The sequence below is a fragment of the Silurus aristotelis genome (genome assembly GCF_946808225.1).
Source record: "Silurus aristotelis genome assembly, chromosome: 5".
Lineage (NCBI taxonomy): Eukaryota > Metazoa > Chordata > Actinopteri > Siluriformes > Siluridae > Silurus > Silurus aristotelis.
In genome coordinates, this window is record NC_139578.1 from 21651142 (window position 1) to 21671183 (window position 20042).

Here is a 20042-nt window from a genome sequence, read left to right on the forward strand (position 1 = left end):
GGACCTTTAGTAAGAGAATGAATACAGGATTTGTAGCATCAGTTGTCTCATGGAGGCATTTGTAATTAGGTCTTTATTTTAAACAGTAAAACAGATTTTACAGCAAAAATGCATTGCTTGGAGCAGCACACTGTTAATGCTCCCATTAATGTTTTCACAGATCTCTGGTGAGTGTCTCATTGCTGACATGAGGCCAGACTAAAAGTATATTTACACTCCACTGCCTATAACATTGCTAGGGCTAGCCTTGAGCATATTCATGAATTATATGTTATTACAAGAAAGAGCTAAAAAGCAGTATTTCTGAATAGACAAAACACAAGCTTCACAATAAGAAAACATAGATGATTCTAATGAGATCTCCAGAACTTATATTTTTCATTTATTTCCTTTTATGTGGTTTTAAGCTCTTATCTACATCCTTACTCTCTGAGCTGTGTTAATTTGAATCAGTGGACAAAAGGTATAGTTCGGTATATTTAATACTTATTCTTTAGTTTTTTTTTTCTTTGCTTAAAATAAATCATTTTTACTGGAATTAATGTGTCTTCATGTATTTACACTTTTTTAGACATGAAATGATACAGAAAATGTTTATATGCTTAATGAAAAAACTAACTAATAAATGTAATATTTCTAATTATAATTGGTACAAAAAAATCATTAATACATAGACAAAGTTATTATAAATCAAGCAAGCTCACATTGTTTTATCATTATTTCTAGATATTAGATTTATATACATATAAATTCAATTACATTAAAGTAGAATTTTTTTCTATATACATATTTTTCTATACTTTTTTATTCATTTACTTTATTTATATCCATATGTTCTATTCCTTTTTTCATGTTATGAATGTGTACGTGAACATTTGTATTTGAATTTCAATACATTTGGAGATATACTACAGTTATGGTGATTATTGCACAATTATATAGAAATAATAGTTTGCAAATCTGGATGATGCAACACTGCACAGATTTTCACTTATATCAGCTGACAGTTAATTTTCAGTGGACGTTATGTATGTTAAAGTTATATAGTGCAGGGTAACTCCTACAGGAGCAGGAACAGGAAACACTAGCATATGACATTCATCAGCTATTAAATCAGGCTTTCTCCAGGTTCTTTTTTTTTGACAAACTGCACTGGATCAGCTGTCCACTTCAGTGATTTACTACTCACTTAACTTCCACATGTGATTAGGTGTGATTTGAATCTACTGGGAAGCATTATTTGGGGGTGCTACTTTAGCTGTCTTGATTAACCTGCAAAGAACATATTATTTCACCAGAATTTTACACGTATCTCCCAACCACCACCCACTCAGAATTGTTTATGATGATGAAAAGTCATACCATCTAGAGTAGGCCATGACATGCTGCTATGATGAGATTTTCTGTAAGTCAGTATGAATACTGCCTTTCTGCACAAGTTTTTTTCAGAAGAGAATGTACTGTGAAATGCAATTCAAAACACTGGGACATTGTTTTGTCTGTCTTCTGCACAAAAAAAATAACACTAGAGGGCAAGCTACAGGCTCTTGCAAATAAAATCCTCCCTTTAGTTTCCTTCTAGCATTGAGGCACACTGTGTTTGTACATGGTCTCTCAGAGAACTTTAAATTGGAGTTAGGACCGAATACCAAGGTAATTGCTCTTAGATAATGTTTTCTTTGTCTAGGCATGGATTTGTTTTGATATCAATACTGTGGAATTTCCCTTCACATGTTGCATACTTTCACTGGCTGGTCTCAAATGTTGTGAGAACGTATCCATGTAATTAATACTAACATGCTTCACAATGCCACTCTAATCAGCAGCTGCCTGCCATGCATTCACATTATCATTTGCCTACAAGACAAATTAACCTCTTACTGCGTTGCTTTTTCCAAAACGGGCCAAGCTGCATCATGTTAGGGCAAGAATAATTCTAAACCAAGATGTGATTGAAAAATTGACCTCATAAAAGGTTAAAGTGTATTATAATAATAATAATGATAATAATAATAATAATAATAATAATAATAATGATAATGATAATGATAATGATAATAATATCATTATCATTATCATCATTATTATTATTATTATTTGCATTATTTGGATTACTCACTGTAAAAATAATATGCATTGGTAAAAGGTAATTAGAGTCGTAACAGGATAAAGATCCTACCTCAGCACACTCTTCTGGGATTGCAAAGCTTTTCTACCTGCATTTTTCTAATAAGGTCTGGACCAACTTCAAGAAGGTAACCACAATTGCATTAAATATCTGGAGGTTAGTGACATGCTGACCACAGTAGCTTTCATTTTCACTTCACTTGCACTTTCATGCTGATCCTCTTGGATCTCCTACACATCTCCTCTATCAAGCAGTGCACTTTATTTCCACACACCCTGCACACTATAGCTTAAAGCTTTCCCTTATGGATTCATGTGATACAGAATCATCCTGGTAATTCAACACAGTTATTATACTTGTCTCATGTCCAAGGATATCAAAAATGTCTAAACTGGACTACTCTGTTGAACACCCCCCCCCGCCCCGCAAAAAACATACACACACACACACACACACACACACACACACACACACACACACACACACACACACACACCTGGGACACAGTCCTCAAGGGAAGTCATCAATCAACTTTATGAGACTGCTCTGGGAAAGTGGCTTCATCTTTCCCTTCTCAGTTAATTCGTTTCATTCATTCTCTCTCTCTCTCTCTCTCTCTCTCTCTCTCTCTCTCTCTCTCTCTGTCTTGTATATGATCGTCAATTATCAGCTAACTTACTACAGAAATTGTCAAGTGTTTATTCAGGCAGATGTGCGTTTGAATATCTGACACTAGAATTAATGAGCAGGCGCTTGTCGTTTGAAAATTATGTCGTCATTCCTTCACACTGGACTGCAAATTTATTTGGGCAAAGCGCAAATCATTCTGCGTCCAAAACGCGGTGGCTAAAATTGCGCACTCTGCGTTATGGTGTTCGCTTCCACCTGTTTAAAACGCGCGCCTGCAACTACAGAAGCGTCAGCGGCTTGTGTGTGTGTGTGTGTGTGTATGTGTTTGTGTTTGTGTTTGTGTGTGTGTGTGTGTGTGTGTGTGTGTGAGTGTGTGTGTGTGTGTGTGTGTGTGTGTGTGTGTGTGTGTGTGTGTGTGAGTGTGACGTCACGGTGACAGTAATGGGCTCGCCGCGCGCGCTGCTTGCTGTGGCACTATTGATCACAGACCCTATGAGACGCAGGCAAAGCGGCAGCGCGGCACATGGTAGGAGTTCCGTGTTTTGCTTGTTTTTTTGTATTTCCTCTTCATACTTAACAATTGTAGCTGGTTTATAGCCAGTTATGGACTTATAGCAGAGTAGAGGCTTTAAATATAGAAAAGCAATGGCGTAGGATTGTCCAGCTGATTGGTGGTGAAGTTGCAGTGCATGAAGTTGGAGCGTGTTTTCCTGAAGTGAATGTAACCATGAGAAACTGTACAGACACAAGAAAATAAACTTGTAGAATTAGACATAGCAAAGTGAATACACAGGCTTGAGGTCTTTTTTCAATACAAATAACTAATACAAAAAACCAGTAATAATTTTCTTATAATGAAGAATGTGAATTTCGGTGCGATTGCTCAAGAAAATTGGAAACGATCAAATTAACCTTAAATGTAAACATCGTATATTAATATAATCTAATTAAAAAATTAATACAATTAGATTAATTACGTATTTTATTATTAATTTAATTCGTCCATACATGTGCGACTTTTCTGGGCCAAGCCAAATTGAAAATAACAAGGAAAACATTGTGAATATAATTATTTTATAATATTAATAATAATAATAATAATAAAAAAAATAAAAAAAATAATAATAATAATAATAATTATTATTATTACTACTATTATTGTTGCTGTTGTTGTTGCTATTATTATTATTATTATTATTATTAATAATAATAATAATAATAATAATAATAATAATAATAATAACGTCAAAACGACAAGACCTTTAAAAATATATATTTATCATCATCATTATCATAACTATTATTCATGTATTGCGAAATCATTAAAAACCAGACCTATAATTTCATTACTATTATTTAAAAGAAATTGGAATATGATTACAGAATGAGAAAGTGATGAATTATTGTGTTTTAGGAGAATTAGGAATAATTGTTTTGTACACATATCTGAAGGTTTTGCTGCTTTCTTATAATGCGGCTATAACGCAAGTGCTTATTTATGCGTAACGAACAAATGAGTTACATGTGGCTGCTCTTATTTTGGTTAAAAGAAGCTGTCGGAGACACATGTGCAGCGTAAAGGTGTCAATTTAAGCTGTTTTATAAAAAAATTAAAATAAAAAAAATAAAAAGGAATTTCGTTCCTCTAATCTCAAATAGGAAGCACACGAGTTAATGAAATGGCTCTTAACAAAATGGCATGATGGTGGTTTAAAATGTTTTATTCATCATGAACGCTAATTATATTCTTAGTTTGATTTAGTGCCCTAATTATGAAATAGTTATTTGAAACAATTTGGAATGTCTATCAGGAAATAACTGAGCTCAGATCGTTCCCCTTACGTCAGATTAATGATGTTTGCTTTGGACGCCATGTGGAGGTTGTTTACATAATCTGATTAGCTGGGATGATGGTCTAACTTTCAAACTATGGCACAAAACAAAACAACAACAACAAAAAAAAACAACAACCAGAAGACAAAAAGCAGTCCCTGGTGACCTGTGGCCTGTGTTGGTGGCCAGCTGCAAGAGACTGATTTTCTTATTAAAAACGCAATTTCCGTTTGCCTTCCTCTGGCTCACTTTTCACAACGACACATGTCGGGTCACCTGATACACCCGACTGGTTGTAATTATATAGCCATAAAGGCGAGTTTTTCATTAAATGATCATTATAATGATGGAGCAGAGTTACAGTAAATGTAAATCCCAGAGCAATATCAACAAAAAAGAAAAAAAGTGTGTGTGTGTGTGTGGGTGGGTGGGTGGGTGGGGGGGGGTGTTTAAATTGCTGTAAGTGTCTGAAGACATGCTTTTGACGGGTCTTCATTGATAATGTTCTATTAGTCGGATGAGCATATGAGGACTTGTCTGAGTTAATGATGTTAATTTAGCATTTTTTGGAAAACTGTCCACAGGGCCATCATCTGAGTGCTATTAACATTTGTAGATCATAACTAGCACATGTGTCTGTAGGTTTAAATGAGGTGGAACCGATGTGCAGGTCTGACAGCTCGGCCTGATTTCACTGTGGAAATGTTGTGCTTGGCATTTGTGAAGATTGCTCTAGGGCGATCTTGTGTGCATCTGTTTTTCAGTTTTTCAACACTGACAGTGGAACGAAAACTCCCAAGGAAATTTCAATGCCAGGGCGCCTAATCTAGCGTGGGAGAGTGTGTGATCTCCTCTTTTTCTACTCCATATGGTTTCTCCTGCAGACTTGAACCATGGCCTTAGGCATACACGGATTGAGAATTTGTCTTCCTACAGCAGATGAAGGTTAGGGGTTTGTCTGAATTAGGACTTGCAAGACAGCACCATCATCTATTTGCAGGTTGTAGATTTATGGGTCTCGTGTCTGGACATGCTTAATAAGAACATTACTTCATGGAGCAAGTCTAGATCCTCATGAGCTTTTGGCACTTATGAGGAGTGGTGAAAAGGTTTAATTACAATCGACATTTTTTTCACACTCCAACAGGAAGATGACATCTTGGGTTTGCGGTTTAATTTGGCTGCTATTCGAACAATATCAGTGTGCTTAATGCAAACCATCCTTATCATTTATTAGGAACATTTAGGCCACAGGCGACGTGTGTGTGTGTGTGTGTGTGTGTGTCTGTGTGTGAGAGAGAGGGGGGGGGGGGAGACTCCAGCTAAAGACACGAGTCGTAATAATCCATTTTCTGAGGCCTGTCAGGTCACTGCTCCTCTAAAATTAGATGAATGCACCTGATGCATAAAGTGGCAGCCGTACTTGGACCCAGAGGTCCTCTAGAGTTTAAACTTTCCGAGCACAACTAAAACTATCGACGGTGTTGACAGCAAAGTGTGTTTATTCACATGTTTAATTTTAGAAGGCGCACTCACTTTTCCCCATATTTCTATATAGGGGCTGAAATTTGCGGTGACCTTCAAACGGTTTACTATCCGTGAAATTAGCATGTTCCCCTACATGCTTAAAACCTCCAAGAGATTTTATGAGATGATTATTTGGATCATTTGACCTGCATATTTAACCACGTTAAATGGCATGTGAATGCTCTCTGGGGCCTAAATAAATGTGCATACATTGCATTCCCCATAGGTTAAATGTAAAAGTTAATGCACACAGTTCAGCATTGGACGTACAAACGTGTGAATAAAAGTACAAATAAACTGCGTAAATATTGCTGCAGTAAAAGTACTTATTTTGTATTACTACTTGAGCAAATGTACCAAAGTACTTGCTTTTGTATGAATGATAAAGTACTCACCTGTAGTTGATACTGTTATCATTGATGCAATTTAAAAATGCATTAGTGAAATGAAATGCATTTCAATCTAAAAATGTATTACTATCAAATGTTTTCCAAAATTAAAATACCTGAAAAATAAATAGCTTCATTACTGTCCACCGCTGGCAGTTAGAACGTCAGTGCACACTGTAATCCAATCCAATAATCCAAAACACAGAAGTAAAACCCAGATCCAGATCTGATTAAAGCAAACCATTCAGAACATCTGGAACAATTTAACAGACATATCAAGAGAACGGGCAAAGATGGACAAATTAGAAACAGGGATGTCAAGAAGATTTAAAGGCAAATGTTATAGCAGAGAGTATCGAAACACTACTCAAAGCACGTGCGCATGTAATGTATTATAGAATATTATATCGCGTTCAAAAAAGGGACTGCAGATGGATTAGAAATACACATGAAACCTCACAAACCGAGTTGCCTTTTACAATACATTTGGTCCTAAATGTCTGCAAAACAAACCCTGCTGCACTCGCTCATGTGAGCTCCTGTTTTGCACACTGAATAGTTTTAAAGTGGAATGTGACTAAAATACCTGAATAAGCAGTACATAAATTTTTCAATGAAAAAATTAAATTTACAGTGAAGTATTAATATTAGGGTATATTCCCAATACATTACTGTAGCTCTATTTCTCTCCCTGCTCCAGCACTGCGGATCAGTGATCCAACTCAGTGGCTCCATGATGAGATAATGTTAACGTTGAGAATCGCAGCAATCTGTCAGACAGCAAGAGGTCCCATTTAGCATGAGAAGACCAACAGAGAGTACGGAATGTGACAGGTATCCAGATCTCCTGAAGACAAGCCAAACCGTGTGTAAAATCGATTTCAGGGCGATTGGGCAGGAGAGGGACTTGTGCCGAACCTCAATCTCGTAAATGAATAAAATAGCATATGTGGGCCTGAATGGAGCTCGTTAGTGGTCTATAACTGTGTAACCATCTTTAACTATTCAATAAAGTGGTCTTTAAACTCTTGAAGTCATGCCTATAAGCCTCGGGCGAAAATGTGTTTTTTTGTCAGGAAAGAATACTAACCTTAAAAATAAAAAAATTATAATATATATATATATATATATATATATATATATATATATATATATATATATATATATATATATATATATATATATATATATACACACACACATTAATAATTCAGATAATACTATTAATTACAAAAATATGTGTTGGTCTATTGGTTTAAATTCTTGCCAAAAGAAAAAAGGCTTAATAATAATAATAATAATAATAATAATAATAATAATAATAATAATAATAATAATAATAATAATGATTCCAAGCTTTTCTTATATATATATATATATATATATATATATATATATATATATATATATATATATATATATATATATATATTAATATTAATATATATATATATTGCATTAATGACGGAAAAACAATAAAACATTAATACATTTATTTGTTACACCGTTTTATATGAACATACCTTCATCCATGGCTTCTTCTGTGGCCGACATTAGACTTTTATGTATCTTTAATATAAAACTATTTTGTTCTATCTCTTATTGACGTCGTGCTAACACACCGTGTCTCTCGGGCTCCAGAAGAAGGTCTTCTCATCTTCAAAGGCAGCTTTGAGTCCAAGCGTCTCATGTATCTTTCTCGCGTCTCGCGCAGTGAGTGTGAATTTATGGAAAGTGCAGGATAAATTGTTGAAACCACATCCGCACTGCTGGAATGGCCATCAGGCGAGACCATACTGAAACAGTGTGTATGTGCATGGCTTTGAGGGAGTGCAGAGAAAGTCCAAACTCACTCTGCTACAGGATCACTAATCCACTGAGACCAATAAACAGTCTATCATTAATCAATCAACAATATAATAGATCCGAGTACAGGAAAAAATACACAATCACGCCCTCCACAGGAACACATCCGCTTATTATGTCAGCTGTGGACCTCAAGCCGTGAATAGCTGACATGTTCAGTCCCTGCTCACTTCCTGTCCTAAATTACCATTAGGCTGCTGATACAGAGACGCCACCCGAGAGCCAATTAATCAGACGCTCAATTAAAGACCGATGAATTTGGGACTGAGGCCTCACGAGTGTTGCCAGATTGAGGATATTAACATGGTATTGTTAACGCAGATGAATTTTATATAAACCAAAAATTATAAAAAAAAAAATAAATAAATAAATAAAATAAATATATATATATATATATATATATATATATATATATATATATATATATATATATATATATATATATGAAAGAAACTACAGTTAGCGCAGTGTCACTGTAGCAAGATTTATGTCCAGCTTCAAGAATTATCCTGACAATTCTGCAGATCTAGGGAGTGAATGAATGAAAGATGGGCGGAATGAAGACATTTGTTAAAGTATGCTAAAATAAGTAGAACAGTTAAGTAGATCACACACACACACACACACACACACACACACACACACACACACACACACACACACACACCTGTATTACTCAAATGGGGTTTAACAAATGTAAACTATTTAACTTTTCCATGTATTTAATTGAATGCCAATTTAATTGATTCCTCAGTGTAATATATCTAATAAAGTGTATTGCATAAATTTTTTTATTCTATTTAGTTTTTTTTATTAAATATTATTTTATGTATTATTTAACCAAGCAGGCTATATATATTAGAGGTACACTATATAAATATTAACAGTACACATAATTCACGGTTCGGTACACACTTCGGTACTCGGTACTTCGGTACTCACTTTAAGACACGGTTCGGTTAATTTTCAGTACAGTTAGGGGAAAGAATTAGCAAAAACTATAATTATTATTTTATTAATGCAGTTATTTATTATCAATATTTGTGATTATCAACATTTAAACAGTTTACATTTTTAAAACAATTTTAATATATATATATATATTTTTTTATTATTCGATTTTATTTAGCTTTATTTGTTATATAAAAAATTTACATACATGGGTTAAAACAACTATCTGTAATCTTTTGTGTGCTCAGAATAACAGGATACTGTTAAACCAGTTTGTTTAGTGGTTCTGTTGCTTTTTGACACTGTTTTTGATTGCTTGTATGCTTGTAGCAACCCTCTACCCCCAACGCCTACTGAGCCCGTTTACACAGGCCTGCTGACTCTGCTGTCAGTGTCACACGCTTGTTAGGACATTAACGGCATTTAGAAATAGTCTAAGAACGATTGGAGCAGGTGATAAGAAATGAAAAAGAAGGGAAAATTAAAGCCCTTCCTTTTAACATAACTTTGGAACAATGTGTTTAAAAATGCTTCAAAAATCAGGAATCACAGCTAAATGATTTCTATCTCGAAATTATTTTACTTATTTGCACTTTACAGGTACTGCTTTGTCATTAACTGATTAACAAAACAAATGCAGAAAACATTCTTTTTAAGAAAAATAATTAATTGAGAATGATAAATGATGCATATAATAATTAATTTAACTCCCTAATATTTGGAAAGAAGTGGGTAAACCTCTATGAAATGTCTAAATGAGAATTTACTATAGATATAATTATATATTTAAAATACTAAAAGAACAACCACAATACTTGCTAATTTCTTCCTTATATTACTTTTGCCTATACTACACAGTTTAACTTGTGAATTAATCATGTTTTAATAATCTAACTTAATATTACATTGAAATGTTTAATATATGTTTAGTTTTATTAGAAATCATAAAATTAAAGTATGGTTAAAAAAACAAAAACAGAAAAAGCACAGAATCCGACATATTGCAGTATTTAGCATTGCACGAGCAATGTTTACTATTATTGTATGTGTGTGTTCATCAAATTATATGTAATTGATTAAGCCTGTAGACATGTTAAGTGTAGTTGGAATGCCTGTGGTATGCATGACTATCTTTAATGTTTCAAACGAGTATATTAGACTGTTATGGGAACTGATTTCACTGAATGTCATGCCTGCAGGTGACAAGTTCCTTGAAATAAAAAGCATGAATCTCAGTTTCAGAAACAGAGTCTTGTACATAACTGCAGACAGAATAGCTGCAACGTGTTTTGCTTTAAAAGCTGGTACAAAAAGTCTTACATGCCTTTTCACATTGAGTCAGTAAATCTGCCACTCAGTTTTCTCTTTTAATCTCCATTTCCCCTCTTCTTCCCTGACTTGCTAAATCCAGCTGTCCAAGGTCCGCGTTGTCGTTGCCTGTTACCATTTCCTCTTTGACAAGCATTGCAAAACATTTTAACAAGGCATGGTGATATAACCACAACATCTTGAGAACAGGGGACCAAAATATGTTGACTGAATGCTTTATAAGATTCATTCTAAACAGACAAAAAATTTGAAATAGTAATAGCGGTATTAGTATACTAAATTAATTCATGTTCAGGCCGAAAAAAAGCTAAACAAATGCCAGATTATATCATGGCCTATGTATCCTGTATTCATAAATGTCTTTTATTTAATTTTTTATTGTCTCTGTCAGTTACACTTTTACACTCTTTTTCTATCTTGTTATCTTTACATAGCTTCCATTACTGTAAACTTCCCCACTCAAGCATTCTCTGTTGCCTCAATCCTTTACTCTCTGTGCCTCAGGTTTGGATTAGGAATGGGAAAGTGACTATAAATTTGATGAATGGCGCAGGGGTTGGGCTCATAAGACAGCTGTTCCATTTGCTTTTTGACGTTTCTCACAGAAACTGCCTTCATGCCTCACACATTTGCTTGCCCTCATTCCTTTTTTCATTGGGATCTTTATCCTGAGTTGTCGAATAAGATCCGTTTTAAAAGGCTGCATCAAGCTAGACCCTACCAAGCAGAAGGAAATAAGAGACGCCCTCTACTGATACACTAGCGAATGATTGGTTGGCTGGACTTTCCTGTAAATCAGTTAACTTACATTCTGTACCATGAGTGGGGATGTTTTCAATTGGGGCACAGATGGTGCAGGTGAAGAAAATGGATGATGTAATGCTCTCACTCTTTTGGTTTTTATTCCTGTGTCAAATAAATCCTTTATAATCCTTTCCTGTTATGAGCTGACCTTTTCCTTATTAAAGAACTCCCTACTTTCTTGCCTTCTCTGTTGCAGGCCTGATGACATCATGCTCCAGTATCACTCCCCTACCTCCCTAGCCCTGTCATTTCTCTTGTCCCTTTTTCTAAGCTTCCTCCCTTATTCATTTCTCTCATCCCTTTCTCAATCTCCCCTTCGTTGGAGCTCACCCCATGACCCCTGCTACCACCTGGATGGGCGTGCACGCCACTGCCTGTCCGATTTTATTAACGCTGCATATGGTATGCCTGTACGAGCTGAAGACCTGCAGCAAGGGACAGAGAGAAACATCAGCACTCTGACAGACCTCCATAATCCCCATAATCTAACCTGTTGGAAAGCTTCAGAAGGTTCAGTTACTGGAGATTGGACCTTTACTATTCCTTTAGGCAGACGCTTTGAGGTCACATACATCAGCTTACAATTCTGCCAGCAGGTGGAGCCCACTGATCCTTTCTCCATTTCAATCTTAAAGTCAATGGACTACGGACGCAGCTGGCGCCCCTTGCAATTCTACTCCAGTGACTGCATGGGGAGATTCGGCCTTCCAGCTCAGTCTGTTGCTCTTAGCAGACACCAGGAGACAGAGTCTCTGTGCTCAGATCCAAGGCCTTTGCAGAAACACCGTGGTGGGGTTGTTTTGGCTTTTTCCACTCTAGATGGACGTCCTTCCTCCTCTGATTTTGAATACAGTCCTGGACTCCAGGACTGGGTGACTGCCACTGACATAAGGATTGTGTTCCATCAATCACAAGGTAAATCAGTGAGACAAGACAAGAAGCCAGATGAAGTGGGTGAGGATTTAAAATGGTCAATAAGGTCAAATGAGGAAGTCACTCAAAGTGAAAAGCAAAGAGAAGCGAATGCATGGATTAAAATGACTGAAACAAGAAGGCACAAGAAAGGAGAAAAATCATCAAGAAGAAATCGGAACAAGAGTTCCTCTCAAGAAACTGGACACAATGTGACCCGCAAACAGTCAGAGATTCAAGAAGGCAGAGGCAAAAGAAGGGGCCAAAAGAAAGACACACCTCAGTGGAAGCCATGCCAAAATGGCTTGTGTGATTGGATGATAGAAATTCAGGGGCAAAGCACTAAGAGGAATGAGTTGAGGAAGCGGAGAAACAATGCAGGACGTGCAGGGTCTCGTTCGCGATTAAGGAAGAAGGTCGCACATCACCTCTTACCTTCCTCTCTGTCAGCCCCACCCACACATACTTTTGCTCTCGCTGATGTCCAGGTGGGTGGCAGGTGCAAATGTAATGGACACGCCTCTCGATGTCGTCGTGATGACAGAGGTAATGCACACTGTCAATGTGAACATCACACAGCTGGACCAGACTGCGATGTCTGTGAGCCATTTTATTATGATCGTCCATGGCAAAGAGCCACGCCCACCCAGCCACACCCGTGCGTCCGTGAGTTATGATTGCTGTGTATGTCTTTGTTTACCATGATCTTATATTAGTTTACTGCTCTTTAACTTAAAATATTTTACAAACGTTGTAATGTAATGTGTTTCACAGTAATATCGTTACCTATTACCATCCTCTGTCCTCTTTCTCGCAGCATGTCAGTGCAATGGCCACTCCAATAAGTGTAGGTTCAGTATGACTGTGTTCCAGCAATCTGGCCGAGTCAGTGGTGGAGTGTGTTTAAAGTGCAGACACCACACAACTGGGCGCCACTGTGAGTTGTGTCAGAATGGATATACCCGTGACCACAGCAAGCCTCTCGACCATCGCAAGGCCTGCCAATGTCAGTTTGTGTTTGAGTGTGTGTGTAAACATTTGTGTGTGTATGCCTAAAAAACCTGCATTGTGGTTAAATTAATAATTATATTAGCTTCATATGTAACAGAAAGTATTTGCAATTAACAGTTATTGTGTTTTAAACAGATATAAGCACAAATGCCAATAGGAGGTGCACAGTTTGGTTTAGACTTAGCTGTGTTTTTTTGCCAGAAATGTTCACATGCCATCCTGGCTAAGATTAGAATTTCATAAAGGAGATTCATTTAAACCTCAAGGGTGCCTTGAGGTTGGTTAAAATGAAGTTAAGTACTATTTACAGTGATCTAATGGACTAATTGGTCAGGGTCATAGTGAGGGGAATTAAGCTATATTTTTAGTCATATATTTAGAGAAATACAATTAATTAAAAAAACACAGGGCGGTAACAAACTATAATAATAAAGTAAAGGGGGAAGGTTTCCCACTTTAGGTTTATATCTAACAGATACCAACAGAGATACAACTACTTAAAGCTATGTTCACTTTGGTTAAAATACAAATTCTGGTAGAGATGTGAATAATTAAAGCTGCAAGCCGTTTAGGCCATGCTAACTTTAGATTTAGGTTCAATTACATATACAGATACACCTGTTTGTAGAAATATCAGTACAGATAATGGCATGGTTTTACCTGATGTTCAGACTTGTGTGTATAATTGACAGAAAGCCTGATGGTTTGTGTCTATGTTATGGCTACACTTTGACTGCTGGAATGTGCTCTGACATTTGGCCTTTGCTCTAATGTTCATGGCATGCTTATAGAAGCTTTTAGTCCTAATATAACTTCACACTGTGGGCGGCCTTTGTGTGTAAACATTATGTACACATCATGCTGTAATAAATTCACTCATTAAATTCTCTGAAGAAAAAAAAAAAAGCTAAAGCACGAACAATAAAAAATTACCTAAATATTTCAGACTGGATACAAGCAGTAGATTTACATTGTTGTACTCCTAAGGCAGTTTGTTTGAATAATCAGAGTTTGACAGAGTTGCTTGGTTATGTCTGCTGCTTTTATAGCCACTTTTACTCCTGTTTCTCCCACATTTACATGACTCACTGATAAACTTCTTGGAAATGTGGAAAAATATTTTTTGCAAAAATGCAGGCCACTTTTACAAAATGCGGACTCTTGTATAGTCTCATATAATTTCTTAGGGAACAAATGATGATTTACATCAGAATCAAAATCAGTCTTATTGGCCAAGTGCGTGGACACAAACAAGGAATTTGGTTCTAGCTGTTGTTGAATCTGAAATGTACAGACATAAATAACAACAATTTACATTTAGTTTAGACTATACAGGACAATACAGACTATACTAGACTTTACCTGCAATATGAAACAATACAAATTATATGACAGACCAGTAATGTACATAAAGTGTGAGAGTACATGGCAGTACAAATAGCTGTATTGTACATCACATAAGATAAAGAGGTTACTTTAGGTCTTTTGTACAATATACAGCAGCAATATGTGTGTGTGTGTGTGTGTGTGTGTGTGTGTGTGTGTGTGTGTGTGTGTGTGTGTGTGTGTGTGTGTGTGTGTGTGTGTGTGTGACATATGGGGATTTTACCTGCTTTCCATCTCTTTCTCTTTTACTCTTATTTACTTTTATCCACTACTCCAGCATGTCAGTGCCATCCTCTGGGTGCCGTGGGCCACTGGTGTAACCAGTCAACAGGCCAATGCCTCTGCAGGGAGGGAGTTACAGGACAAAGATGTAACCGTTGTGCTCCAGGATACAAACACGGCCACTCGCCCATCAGACCCTGCATTCGTAAGTTCCACTCAAGTATGAATATGCTGTATTTAATTTGCATAACGTAGACTCAAACTCTCATGACAGGTCTATGCTTAGTTTTCAATGGATAGACCTACTTTTAAGGTGGACAGAAGATTTTTGTTCACTTCATTGCTGCCCTAATGATCCCAACATACTTTCTTCTTTGTATATTGACTTTGACTGCTCTTGGCCTAATTAATTTTGATTGTTTAATTCATGTATTGGGCACCATATCAATATGCTGCCTTACCCTGTTGTTTGTTAATCCTCTCATTCCTGTAAAACCAGACAAGGCTCTGAACCTCCTCTGGCCTTTATTAGTATGCCCAATCTCCTATCCACCTGGTAGTCAGCCAATCTCTATTCTTGCTGATGTTGGCCCAGAGAGTGATAATCTGCACGCAATGCCCTGCCATAGCTGAGTAGTGGATCTGGCGACACTTTTAAATCTCCACTCAGGTGACACATGCATGAGGCACCTGTTGTAGCAGTCAGACGAGCAGCCAGCATCGCACCCAGCTTTGGCAGGCACATAATTCTTCACTCGTAAAGGCTCAGTGAAAGACAAGCTTGTTTGTTGTTTTACTGGGCAGGACCAACTGGGATATTTATAACCAGAGGTCTTCGCTCAGGCCACAGCTTAAAAACTAAGCTAAGACCAGCACCCGTGAAACATTTGGCACTTAGTACAGCAAGGAGGTTCAGTCCTTATCATTGAGAACTCGGAAATTGACCTGAGCTGTATTATAAGCATGACACCGGCAAAACTGTTTGGGGTCTTTATCTTGCATGCCTTAAGTGTACATAACATTTATAGCACAAAGAGACAAAAATTAGAGTGTGCCATGTTTTTAAACAAAGCTCATTGTAAGCCAACTACTAGTACCACGGGTCATTAGTAAATGAATCATATATTAGATACATATCTTAACAGAATGCATTCAAATCCTGCATAGGTTATGGAACCCATGGTGACATGTAGGAGCAACTAAAGGAGGTTACAGTATGGGGGCCAAGGTGAGGGATAAGGTATCACTGTCACAGTTGTGTCAGAGCTATAGGCAAAAAGACAAGTCTCAGTCATAATATATGGTTGGTCCAGAGCTACAGGCCTTTCATGGCTAATGTGTATCAGTGTGTGCGATTGAGAAGGAGAGAAGAGATAGAGAGAAATACACCAGCATACACACATCCTCTTTCTGGCATCTCTGCAAAGACACAGACACATGCAGATGCACGATCAGTATGCACTAATGAGCCACCACTGGGATTAGAAAACTCACACACACCAGCGAGGTGTAAAAAAGCTCAGAGTCTAAATCAAAGGCACACAAATAAACTTGTCAGTGCTTGCTATAATCAGCTTCTATCTCTGTCACCAGGCATCCCAGAAGCTGTTCCACCAACCCCAGTTTACCAGCCCCAATATAGCATAGGTGAGCTATATATTGTTTATATTTGAATTGCCATCATATAATTTATTGGCAGAACCATTTAAGGACTGTATTGATATATAAGTTCTGTGAAACGCTTTTTTTTTATTTTATTGCTGGCTCCTTACTAGCTAAAGCCTTAATCATTATTAACTGCTGCCACCTTGTGGATTATGTGCGTATACTCTATGTATCTTTATAATCTTTCACTACTCTACAATCTTTCACTTATTTCACATCTTTCTGTTTCATCCACTCCAGCTGAGGAGTGCCTCTCTTACTGTCAGCCATCTCAAGCCAAGGTCAAAATGAATTTAGAGACATTCTGCCTCAAAGATTATGGTAAGAATCAATGGTCTGTGAATAAAATATGAAATAAATAATATCTTAAGTGGAGACATAAATGTAGTATAGTTTAGCAATGGAGTGCTCTCTCTCTCTCTCTCTCTCTCTCTCTCTCTCTCTCTCTCTCTCTCTCTCTCTCTCTCTCTCTCTCTCTCTCTCTCTCTCTCTCTCTCTCTCTCTCTCTCTCTCTCTCTCTCTCTCTCTCTCTCTCTCTCTCTCTCACAGTGCTAAAGATTCAGGTTAGGGCCAAAGAACGCTCTGGTCCCTGGTGGCAATTCTCTGTGTGGGTGCAGTCTGTTTTCCGTGTTGGATTGTCTCAAGTTAAAAAAGGCCTCCAGACCCTCTGGGTTCCTGACCGTGATGTCAGCTGTGGTTGCCCCACCCTCCAAGTGGGCAGGACCTTCCTCTTGATCGGTGCAGAGGAAAACAGGAGGGGCTGGGACCCAGGAGAAAGACGGCTGGTTGCTGATCGCTCCACCATGGCCCTACAGTGGCGAGAACACTGGAATCCCAAACTGAGGGGATTTCGTGGTCATGACAATAGGGGAAAATGCCTACCAAACACAAACTCCACAACACGGACACATTCCCTCTTGCAAACACAAGAGGAATACATCCCACCACATCTCGAGAAACTCCAACCTGAGAGGCTGCATTTTCACCATCAACTATCTGCAAAGTTTGATGAAATCTTCCACACACACTCACCCAACACCACACTTGACACACAAAAAGATAGCACAAATACACAGGATTTACAAGGACAGCTTGTCCATAACAGAGACAATTTTGAGAATGGAGATAATCCAAAAACACAGTATCCTACATCTGATGCTCGAGCAGTAACAAGTCCAACTATTGAGCCTCAGCAGCAGGAGACAAGTTTGCTTACATCATCTCTAGTAACAGATGGAAAGAAGGAAGAAAGTTCAACAGAACCTGATAGTGCACATTGAATAACTATATTTGAATTAGTTATGCAGTGCACAAAGAACTGTCATATTATCAGTTTGGATCTACACTAAAACAGTACATTTGACACCCAAATCCTAAAAGCTGGAAGAACCTCAATACAAAGTTTTTGTTTAGCAAAAATATATTGATGTTTGGTTGATTTATTGAGGGCCACAACTGACATTTGTATTTTAAAGCATATGTCTGACTGAAAGGATTTGGAGTGATGTTTAATTATATACCAAAGTCCTATTAAAATCTTAAATGTGTTTTACTAAAGTCATTTATTGATATTTATTAAGTCATTGGTCATTTATTTTTAAAAACAGCAGCTCCATGAACAGGTGCTCTTTCTAAAACACTTTTTTCCCAACAAAGAAACATTTTTGGCAGACATAACCTAGATATAATAAAGAAAAGTGCTCTTATTTAACAAATCTTTAGTTAAAGTGATATGGTGGATTTTTACGGAATGAGTTTTTGGTTTTAACACTGTTTCCTACAATAGTGCTTTCCGGGTTTTTGCTAACACTAAGATTTGTGGATTTTTTTGTCATACTTACTGTAAAACAGAGAAAAAAGAGAAGCTGATTTGAGATCACCTGCTTTTTCCTTACATAAAACTCTGTATAAAAACCAGACCTGCGACACTACTTGTGTGTGGGTTAATTTTCTATTGAGATGTCTTGTGGCCAAAATCAGCGACTGCAGCAGGCAGGCCAGTCTTTTTTTAATGAATAAAAATGACATTACATTGCACCAACTAAAACATTAAATACCTTGATGTGTATGAAAGGGAAAAGTAAAAGACTTGAGGAACTAAATGCTGCAGAAGAAAAATTAAGAGACTATTAGATATTAAGATTGGTCAGATGAGGCTAAGATGTGATTGTAAAGGCTTAATTCAAATATCTTATGTGAAGGAGGTTTTATTTGCCACTTTACTACAGCATATAATCAGCAACTTCAAAAACATTTTTGCCCTTTTTATGTTTTATTTACTGTAAAATCTCTCTAACTCTCCAACTGTGCACTATACTGGTTGAATGTGCCAGGCTTACTCTTATTAAAAATTATTTATTGTAGCTGTCCTTTAATAAAGTTATACACCTAATATTAAGTGTGTTAGTCCTCAATACGCTTACGTTAATAAAAAGCTGTCTGCCTATGAGTAGCCCACTCTTACTCTTAATGTTATTCCGATGCACATTTGAAAGCAGTGACTACTGTACATGTCAATACATATCACATCTACATAACTATCATTTAATATAAAACAAGAATGCCAGTTGTTTGCAACCTTTGTCCTTTATGTCCAAGCAGAACACTGCCACTCCGATGTTCCAGTATGACAACTGTACGGTGCACAGAGAGAAACCAATGTGTCACTTTTTTTGGCATGTGTGATTGAACACTAACATGCTTTTGTCACCCTGCGAAACAAACAGACCTCAATCTTGTTTAACAGGAATTATCCCATGACACTGGCAACATCTTTACCTGATAGGTATCATGCAGTTATTTAGGCACACTTTAAGGTAATCAAGCTTAAGGAATGAAATTCCATGACCAATGAGTGCATTTGGGTATAACTATCTCACATATTTGTCTCTTTTAAAAATATTCATGAACTTTCCCCCCCCAATTAAAAATAGTCTCTTCTAGTTAGCCGTCTATGAGATGGCAAGTCCTGTGGTGATGAGAGTGGTGTTAGATTGTGGATTAAATCTTAAGAACCTTTTCTGTTTGAGTAGCCTGCACAGTTTAGAAGATGAAAGAGCTGGTTGGATAAAAGGACTAAAGCACTGTTGCATCTGTCTATTTAGGTAGACATTAAGAGAGAGCTAAGCTGAGCCCTATCAGGACCACTATAATGAACAATACATCATGGATGTGACTGAAGACGTTTTGATAATTTTGGTGGGAAAAGATCCTCTGTGTTTGTTCGGGCAGCACTTGTCTTTACTCTGCCAATGATAGGCCTATGATGGTAAGTTATCTTAGTAGTATAATTCTAAAGCTCTTTGCTCCTTGCACTACACAAAACTGTCTGCTTAAGTATTACTCACACACATGCATTCTTTACACCAACATGTTCGGTATTTTGTCTG

General features: G+C 37.0%; 1 protein-coding gene across 1 annotated transcript; it reads left to right on the plus strand.

Moving 5' to 3' along the window:
* The first annotated feature begins 3187 nt into the window (after positions 1-3187).
* ntn5 (netrin 5) lies at positions 3188-19045 on the plus strand. Its single transcript, XM_083543028.1, has 7 exons — positions 3188-3284; positions 11654-13035; positions 13187-13375; positions 15044-15193; positions 16582-16635; positions 16894-16974; positions 17203-19045. Exons 2-7 carry the CDS (start codon positions 11667-11669, stop codon positions 17931-17933), a joined length of 2574 nt encoding a protein of 857 aa, XP_083399154.1. The 5' UTR covers positions 3188-3284; positions 11654-11666; the 3' UTR covers positions 17934-19045.
* Positions 19046-20042: the final 997 nt, after the last annotated feature.

Coding starts and splice junctions, on each gene's coding strand:
- ntn5 (XM_083543028.1), top strand. CDS start 11,667: ATGCTCCAGTATCACTCCCCTACCTCCCTAGCCCTGTCATTTCTCTTG. Junction 13,036..13,186: donor CCAGCCACACCCGTGCGTCC/GTGAGTTATGAT, acceptor TCTTTCTCGCAG/CATGTCAGTGCAATGGCCAC. Junction 13,376..15,043: donor CCATCGCAAGGCCTGCCAAT/GTCAGTTTGTGT, acceptor CCACTACTCCAG/CATGTCAGTGCCATCCTCTG.